Here is a 10056-nt window from a genome sequence, read left to right on the forward strand (position 1 = left end):
CTCTAACTATGAGTGACTGCAAATAACTCTATTCTTCTGCTAGTTTCATCTAAATCACCTTTTTAATACTAAACCTATGCTTTTCTTCCCAGTGGTCTAGGTCACTGCTCTTTGATACAGCCCATCCATCTTTGGAGACTGCCTAATTCCCTTACTTCATTTACACTGCTACCTTGAAGGTATTAATAGATAATCACATCCCCCTAGTGCTCCCTTTTCCTAATTTTAGCTCCTTCAGGCTTTTCTCCTAAGTTTCATGCTACCATCAATGTACAACTATCTGCATCTTTTCCTAAATGTGGCTGGAAAGTGTTCGTAATTACTTGGAGTTCAATCCTAGTAAGAAAACAGAAACCATAATTTTGATATGTGATCACTATCTTCTTTGTCTAAGGGTAATTCAATGACAGTTCACTGCAAGTTATTTGAAACCTCTTTATACTTTCTCTTTTCCAGCTTCCTGGTTTGCATTAAGGCCATTTATTTCATCTTCCTTGATGAATTATTTGAGATTAAGCATAAACGATATTTATTTCCATGCTGGAGCTGCTGAGCTATTTTTTCCAGGTGCTCCACAATGGTTTCCAACCTGTTAAAACTTGTATAATCAAAAAATCCTAAATTAAATTTAACATATTCATTCAATCTATGGATTGAAAATTATTTCATAGATAGTTGCCAACACAGTACAGGACATCTTGCCTTTGTTTCCTTCAAGAAGCAATGTCTAAAAATAAGAAAATAAAATTGCTACTCTAGGATCTTAAGCAGGAAAGGCAAATGACTCTTCAGTGATGGTCCTGCTTTCCATCTCTTCCCTTGGCCAGTGTTCAAGTCATTCTGTACTCACCAGAAATGTGTAAGCATTCAGCTCAGAATAAATTGCAGTGCTCCCAGTCCTTTACTTAAGCAATAACTCAAAGGTAGAGCCAGGGAATAATGACTATAAGCCCTAATTTAAAAGAAAGGACAACTAAACATACTGGGAGACTTGTGCTTTGCTTATGATATTCAAATTATTGTAGCTTTCCCTTTTTCTGAAATTCAAATGGAGAGGGGGAATCAATATTATATAAGTAATGGGTAACAATTAAACAATGCTATATTTTCTTTACTAATGATGACTAATAACAGTACATGTTGATATTACTGATAAATGCCTCGTGAAAGTCCTTATGTTTACAAAAATCATCATATTGCTTCAGACTACATAGTATATAAAAATAAAACAAAACTACTCCATACTTGAAAATGCTCTGTTTTTCAAACATGAGTTTCATAGCCTGTTAATGAATTATGAAATCAATTTAGAAGGTCACAATGGTTTCCTTCAAATACATTACAGAGTAAGGAAAGGTATTATTTCACAAAACGTTACATATTTCTGCATATACTTAGTCACAAATAAAGTCTATTTCTTTATCTGGGTCAAGACAAAAGTTTGAAAGCCTTTTGCTAAAGGGCTTTTATATTTTTAAAAGTCATTACAACATAATTACATATGAACCAAATTATTTCTATTTTACTAATGTAAGTTAATCCCTAACTAACTACATTTCAGCACCTAGAAAATTTTAGTTTGCAATGTTAATTTTTCAGGTTATTTTTAAATTAATAAGCAGCAAGGATGTAGCTAATAACTGTTGACACATGATGATTATATGGGAGTTTATTACATTATTCATTCTACTTTCTAATGTTTGAAATTCTAACAAAATGTAAAAAAGAAAAAATAGGAAATGGACCTACCCAATAAGGTAGTATAACGAATAAATGTATAAACTGAGACTTGTACACTCTGTTTCTAAGGAATATCAATCTACAAACTTGCTCAGATTTAATTCAGGTTAACGCTTGGGTTGCCCTGTTCAACTATAATGGACAGGTTTAAAGGTCTTTAACAAATGCATAGGGACAGGAGAAATTAATTCATAAATAGAAAGCAAAACTTCTCAAAGGATAACATAAAAATACAATTAGTTAAGTGTGCTTCACTGCCTCTTCAACAGTCAACTACTTTTCAACCAACAAAGAGAACACAAAATATCTACCTACCTGGCAGTGATTTTCATTTCTTAATTGTTTAATTCACACTGGCAATTTTCCTAGCAAGTTTAATATGCTATCTCTATAACAGGCACCATTCTGCCTTCTTTGAAACGTGAACTCCAAGTGTTGTCTGAAGTAGGTTTACAGGCAGTTGGATTTCAAAACAGTGCATGGCCTCAAAGTCAATTTTCCTTAATTCCAAAAAGTTAGTTTCAAAAAATTTATTAAAACAAAGTATTCTCTCTCTAGGCCTTTTAACCACTAGAAGCAGTACCTACCTAAACTGTAAGGTCCATAGCACTGTGTAATTTTAGAACTGGAAGGGAACTTACACATCATATAGTCTAGTGGTTTACAAATACTATCATCAGGAAGAAAATTCGATGACAGAATTTATATATGCAAGCACACTCTCACTTTTTTGTTTTTAAATGTATCTTACTGCATATGGAACATTTTGCCTTGTTAGTATTCTGTCAGAAAGGACATTTTGTCTTGTATTTTATATTTAATCACTTTTAGAATGTGAGTATACATTTGGATAGGATTAAAACTATGGGTGCAATTTGGAACTTTATGTTTTCTAATAATAGAGCCTTACATAATATACAGAATCCTGACACCTTCAGAGTGATCTCAAATCATCTCATTGTATTTCACTGTCTAGTCAATTTGAAGCAATAGTTGGGTGTAACAATGATATAAATCAAGACAAAGCAAAGGCAAGCAAAGCATATCCAAATTGACATACTTCTGGAAAAAACCATAAAGCATACCATAAGGTTCCAGTAAATAAGATTATTTAGATAGAAGGTTAGTCTTTTTTTTTTAGAAGGTTAGTCTTAAAACATTCCATAATTGTTTCCAGAAATGCAAAAGAATACCATTCAGTACTTTTTAGTAAAAGGAACTTAACACAATACGTTTCCATCAAAGCCGGCCACAGCTTTAATGAAGAGATAAGACTAGGTTTTTTTAATTTGAAACACAACAAAAACAAGAAACAAACAAAACAGTAGATGTGTGAGGAACATCAAATAAATCTACCACTGACTTACTGTATGCAAATAAATGAAGATAACTAGGGGAATTCTTTAAGTATTTAGTAAACCCCCGTTTCCACACAGACCAATTAAAAGTTCTTAACAATAACAAAAAAGTAACTCAAGTTAATTAAGTTTGATTAATAAACGTCTATTTTTGCATATACACAAAAGCAAGCAACAACAACAAAAAAATCAGGTCTACTTTCAATTTTAGACAACATAGTAAACTGGAATTGTACAAATCCTGACTCTTGAATAAACCTGAAAACCATACAATTTACTTGTGTATTCAATTTTTTAATGTAAACATCCTTTACAACCTTTGGAATAATGTTTTTACATAGGATCAGTACAGTATTTTACTTTAAATTCAGTGAGAAGTTTACTTCTATATATATAAGCCTATAAAATGCAACAGTTTATATTCAACTAGTTTTACTGGAGAAGTCTCCTGCTTTCACAAAGCTAATCCTTACCAACTAAAATTAAGAATTCCGGGGGAAAAAAAATCCACAAGAACCTCACAATTTAAAAATGCATTATCTAAGGTGCTTAAAATTAAGCTCCATATCACCAATGGCATTTATAAAAATTCATGTAAAATGATAGTGTTTTGTTTAAAGAGGGACACTGAAAGCAAGGCCAACTGTTCACAGGCGGTGATTTTGCATCATTACATATTTTAATTTTGATGTTCGGATATACTTTAGAGGACCCTGGTCTATTTATTCTTTCTAACAGATCCTATTTTTCCAGATGCTTGTCAAAGGAAGGTTCATTCCTCATTCTTGCTTCCTGTTTTTCTCCTTGTACAATTACTATAGCCTTTCTTCTGTCTTTTCTCTTAGAACTTCATTCTCTACTTCTGATCCTGTCCAAACTGTGCTCACTGTAAACAAACTGAATAGACTGCCTCAGAAATTTTTTCACACAATTCACTTCTTCCAAACTTTCTTTGCATAATTTTATTCAAGCTTTTATTGAACATCTCCTGTGTGATATCCAAAAGTCTCATTCATTATTTTCCTACATGCTTCATTTGTATAGATATTAACACCTTATCTCCTTCCCAAATTGTCTTGAAAAAACACCTTTACATAGACCCAGCAAAATTTCAGATTTTAAATATGAAACATCTTACTCTGAAAAAGTAGCTCAAATTAAATAAATGAAAAACAATGTCCAAATTGACAGAGCACTTTTCTAATCGTATCTGGTCATCTCTGCAGGCCCAGTTAAATATTTACTTTTATTAAAAAAATAAAAATAAAGACAATACAATTACATTTTGTCTTTTATTAATGTCTAAAGGTATACTCCACAGGAGGAGAAAATGTTTCACATTAAAACTGAATTAATGAGAAAAATCAAGGGATTCCTTCAAGACAAAACAGTCTAATTTTTCATGAAGATCTGTATAACTCACACAAAGTCAGATCTGTAATGAACTTCAATCTTAATTTATGGTAAATGTTTGGACTGTAGGGTACATTTACATATAAATACTTTTATTGCCTTTTATTGTTTTAAACCTTGGTATACTAACACGTTAAGCTCTGTTATGTCTGACAACACAAAAACCTACCTGCATCTTTTTCTAATTTGGATCCAGGAATCTTGAAAAAAAAAGACCAGAGCCCAGGAACAGATCCTGATGTTGTAACATGGCCTTACCACCCTGGTCCCCTGACCAATTTCTCATGCCTGGGTGCTTCATTACATCAGTAGTGACACTGCTGTCAGTTGCCTGAGAGTCTGGAGGCTTATGATCTCCTTAGGAAATGCTAATAAATTCCAAGGCAAATAGTTTCTTCTGGTCATTTAAAATCTTATTTGGACTAATTATGTTAAGATTTGCAGCTTGATATTTGGCATGTCATTTGTGCCACAGCTGCTATAGATAACACGTCTTCCACTGCTCATTTTAGTTCACCCAAAGGAGAGATGCACTATCAATAGCAAACGTCTAAAAACATACTCAGGGAGAGAAACTGCCAAACCACTGAAGCAAACAGCACTTGACAGAAAAGAAAAAGATTCATGAATCATCTAATGCAAATACTGGCACTGTTACAAAGCACAATGTTCACAACTATCTAGTATCACCCAAGCAAAATGGTTTCTTAAAATTTAGATCATTAATAAACTCATTTTAGATCATTCGACTCATCTTCTCCCCCTAAACAGTGTTAATTGTCTACTTTTATATTTTCAGTATGAATATATTACATTTTTACACTTCACATTCATTCATCAGTTAACATCTCCAACACTTCACTGTGTGCCAGGCACTACATTCTATTTCTCTTATTCACAACAATGAGATGCTATGAAAAGGTGCTACCTAGCCATGAAAAGATATTTAGTTCACTGAAAGAGAAAGAAAACCATGAAACCTCCTAGACAATTAAATGGAAGTATGAACTTCCTCACCAGAATCTACAATTGCAGAGGCAGCACAGCTGGTCACTTTTATAAAAAAGTTACATAAGCAAAAAGCACAAATCTGGGACCTTCAAATGGCCTACTTAACTTTTTTCAAGATGACAATGAGCAGCATTAACAATTAAATGCTTGATATATACATGAAGAGAAATAATTAATAATGGTATTTTTAAAGGATAATAATAGTAATAGATAACATTTACTCACTATAGTAAGCAAACATTTAGTACATATAGTATTGTTATGCTACATATAGTAATGTAGCATATGTTACATATAGTAACATATGTTACATATAGTAACAAGTGTTACATATAGTAAAAATTTACTCCCTACTGAGACTCACTATATGCCAGGCAGAAACCTAAGTGCTTTATGGTCATTTGTCTCATTTAATTCTCACATCATCCCTAGGGGACTGGCATTATTATAAACTGCATTTTACAGATGATAAAACTGAGACTTGGAAGTATTAAGCATCTTACTCAAGGTCACTCAGCTACCAAGAGATGGGACTCAAACCCAGGTCTATCAGGATCCAAAGTCTGTGCTCTTGATCATCATATAATACTGTCTGGTTTATACGTATTCAATTTTAATTTCACTCTAAAGCTTTCAAAGTTTTACCAGGAAGGTTATATTTTAGGACAGGTTTCTCCCTTTAAAATGACGTGTTAAAGAGGATTTTACTTGAAACTATGGTCCTACAAGTCTAACTATTTGGATGGGAAACAAATTCTATCTGAATGAAAAACCCTGAATCTCTATGGTAATGGGTCACAGCTAGAAGAGACCTTGAGAATCAATCTAGTCCAAATTCTTCATTTTAGGAATAACGAAAAACATCTATACTCAGTCTAAACTACCACATAATCCAGAAATACTTCGGTTTGGGGACGTTTTTTAAAAAGTCATCATTTTAAATAGATAATCCAACTTTTCAAGATCATCCAGAGCATAGTATCCATTTCTGAAAAACACTCTAAGAAAATACAAACTCCATGACATGAGGTCAGACGACTGTAGAGCTATTACCAATTGAAAGCTTTAATCTTACAGACATGCTACAAAAAGCTATAAAATGGCATCCTTACCTACATGGACTCAAACTCAAAAAAATAGCCATTTCTTCCTTGAATTAAATTTACATTCATTTGGGTCAACTACAAGCTCAGCTTCACTTCACCAGTCACGTCATGTGACTGAATTCAAGCTCATTTCAAGGAAAAGGCTGCACTATGCTGTATTTAGAACACATATCACTGAGAATAGCCAGATGAGTCTTTGTAGGCCCATCCAAAAACCTTGCTTTAGTTGCTAAGAAACTACAATTTCACTGTATTATAAATTTTTGAAGAAGCTATGCCAGCACAGGGATTGAACATGTTAAGATCAAAAATCTCTCACTGATGTGCCAAATGAAACCTTGCTTTTTACACAAATTGAATAGCTGAAATTAGTATTAGGCTTAAGTCATATAGTCAACACAGACTAAAAACTGATAAGACAAATCAAACTAACTCTACCTTGCCTTCCTTAGTGGCCTCATGCTTTGGAGGAAAATAGGGAAAATACCCAATATGCTTCGTATATTCAATGCTAGAGACAGAAAAATGTTTCCTTCCTGACCCCTGCAGTGATAATTCAAGGCCATGAAGCATACATAAGATTTTATTTATACAATTTGGTATGACAAACACTTACATTTTAACTGATGCTTTTTCGATCTTTACTGATATATTTTCACTGTAATCTTCAGCATTTTAAGCCTAGATTCGCCTTAGAATGCTTAACTCCATTCGTTTTTGTTTTTTTTTTTAATGAAAGTCATTTTAATTTCAGCTATTCCAACAAGAATAATTTTAAATTGTTCTAGCATAACAAACAACAAAGAAACACCGAAGAATTAACAAAAGAATTTATAGTTCACTCTTCAGTACAGTCATGTATGAGTTCACCCTCATAAATTTTTTCCTATAAAAATATTTTTTAAACCTCTTAAAGGTCGTTTCCACAAGAGCAGAAACGGGTTCACAATACTTCTAATCTCATCTCTGAAAGATCAATTCAGCAGCTGAATTTTAACACATACCTTTAACAATCGGAATCTTTTATGTCTAGATTACCCCCTCACCATACTTTCCCACCATTTCTCCATCTTCTCTAAACAGCTTCAGTTCAAAACCCAATTCTCTCCTTTCCACTGTACCCTGCACACATCCTAGGGACTACTTTTATGTTCCTCAGAAATAATGTCTCTTCTGTCTTGAAACTTTTCGATCTTAAAAACCCACTTCCTCCATCTCTCTCTCCAGTGACTGCTCTCAGTCCCACCACTGCAGTTTCAGCTGTGTGTCCCTGCCTTCCCAAAGGCCCCAACCAATATCAAACAGCACTTGCCAAAACTCAGCTCCTCCCTTCCCTAATATATCCTCCACACTGCAAACCAACATTACACCCCCGGCTTCCTGCATTTTACTCCCTTCCCTTATTTTGTCTTACCCCACCCCCATCTCTATAGCCAGAAACCCGTATTTCTATAATAAATAATTCCCCCGACCTCAGTTTCAACCCTTTCTCCCCATCCTCTTCTCCTTTTTCCTCTCCTTATTTAGAAACTCCTTTTTGCTCTCCCAACCACTACCCTAGAATGCCCAACACTCCACCCTCCTTAGTAAACCCAGTTCTCTTCCCTCATCTCGTTTAGAGCCACTGCTGCTCCTCTTTCCAGATCCCCTACTGCAGTCAACCCACTATCTTGGCTTTCCACCCACCTTCTCTCCACCTCCACAGCCAAGGCTCCCTGATTCTTTACCCCCTCCTTAAGGCTCTAGTACTCTGCTCAGTATTCTTCAGTACTCCCTTCCCCCCACGTCTCTCTTATTTTTTAAGGATATCACCAGTCTTACGGGGCCCCAGTAGAACCCTGGATGACCCCAGTGACCCCAGTGTTCTCTTGGGGAGCCTGACACCACTCTCCGTCACCTTAAACACAAATGCCTGTCTTGTGCCGCCTTTAAACGATGCGCCCCCTCCTAGCCGCCCCCGCTACGCCAGCTCCTCACGTCGGCTTCCTCGGGGTCCCCTCCCCGACTCGGAGCGACAAGCCCCACGACGTGGAGCCTCTAAGTCAACAACACCTCAGGCTCTTATCGGACGCCCCCACCTCTCGGATAGGCGCCTCCGGTTCTCACACCAGCGCCTCTTCGAACTCCCGACCGGCATCTGCTCCTCTCGGGCCCGCAGCCCCCCAGACTCCGATTGCCGGCCCCCCTCCCCTGGCTCCACCACCTCCTCAGGCCCCGAACGGCCCTCTCCGGCCGCCAGCTTTCCTCAGCCCCCGCCCGGCCCGCCCCCGGCGCCCCGCTTACCGTTCTGAGCGGCGCCTGGCCCTGGGAGGAGGGAGCCAGAGACCAGCAACAGAGAGAGGGCCACGGCGCTGGGGAGCGACGAGCCCGACATTCTCCCTGCAGAAGACCGAACAGCGAACGGGCCGAGGCCGGGGCCGGGGCCGGGGAAGGGAGGGGAGGGAGGGAGGGGGCGGGCGAGCGCTCGAGGGAGAGAGCGAGGGAGGAAGCCGTGGCTCGGCTCCGTCCTTCCCCGTCCTCCTACCGCCGCAGCGCCCAAGCCTCGCGAGACCTTCGCTCCCGGCCGTGGGCGGCTGAGGAGCAACGGCGTCAAGGCTCGCGAGAAGAGGCGGTCTCGATCGATCCTCCTGCCCCTCGGACTCCGCGTTCCCGCCCCTGCAGAGGCTGATTGGCCTAGCGCGAGATAGGTCACGTGCCGGGGGCGCCTCTGGCCACGTGACGAGGAGAGGCGGAGCTCCTGTTCTCGGCCCTGGGGAAGGGAGAAGTCTGCGTTCTGCTTATTCCTCTGTGAGCGCGGGCAGCGCACATAAATAAGAGGAAGCTTTGGGAGTATATTTCTCCGCCCATCCTGCTTTTCAGTTGTTGGAGCTCTTGGCTGCAAAATTTAATGCAACTCCGACTCTTAAGCCTTCCTCTCATTGTTCCCTATCAAAGTCCTGCTGTTTTTTCCTTCTGGACTTTGACCTTAGACCTTCTACTGGCATCTGGCTTCAGCCTCCCATTTTAACCCCGTGTATTAACCTTCTAGGCTAAATGATGCACTCCCCGTGCCTGGTATTACCTTGTGCTTTACTGCCTCTACATATGCTCCCTCAGCGTGGAACGTCCTCCTTTTCCTCGCCCTTCTATTCCCCCTCCCCCATTTTGGCCTTATTTTAGCTACTTAGAATCTCAAGCCTGAAGTTCAACTAGACTAATTGTTAGTTAGACGATTTAGGCACTAAATTCTACAAGGAAGTAATCTTGTATTATATGAAGAATCTTCAGAAGCATTTTTGTGCAGCGAACATTCATTGAGTACCTACTGTGTACCAGGTTTTCACATCCGATGTGAAACCTGCATGAAAAAGTGGTCCCCACTCTCACAAAGTTCACAGCCTAGTTTATCAGAGCAGGAAGGAAGAGGACAAATGACTGCATAGCAAAAC

At 38.2% G+C, this 10056-nt stretch overlaps 1 protein-coding gene across 4 annotated transcripts in view; it reads right to left on the reverse strand.

Annotated features, from left to right (window-relative positions):
- The window catches only part of NPTN (neuroplastin), a 56003-nt gene extending 46814 nt beyond the window's left edge, over window positions 1-9189 (reverse strand). For all 4 annotated transcript variants that reach the window (XM_007446645.1, XM_007446644.1, XM_007446647.1 and 1 more), the window contains exon 1: window positions 8912-9189. In XM_007446645.1, coding sequence (XP_007446707.1) covers window positions 8912-9002 — 91 coding nt within the window. In that variant the 5' untranslated portion in view covers window positions 9003-9189. The remainder of the gene's footprint in view (window positions 1-8911) is intronic.
- Between the last annotated feature and the right edge of the window lie 867 nt (window positions 9190-10056).

The sequence above is a fragment of the Lipotes vexillifer genome, unplaced genomic scaffold (assembly GCF_000442215.2).
Source record: "Lipotes vexillifer unplaced genomic scaffold, Lipotes_vexillifer_v1.1 scaffold242, whole genome shotgun sequence".
NCBI classification, from domain to species: domain Eukaryota; kingdom Metazoa; phylum Chordata; class Mammalia; order Artiodactyla; family Lipotidae; genus Lipotes; species Lipotes vexillifer.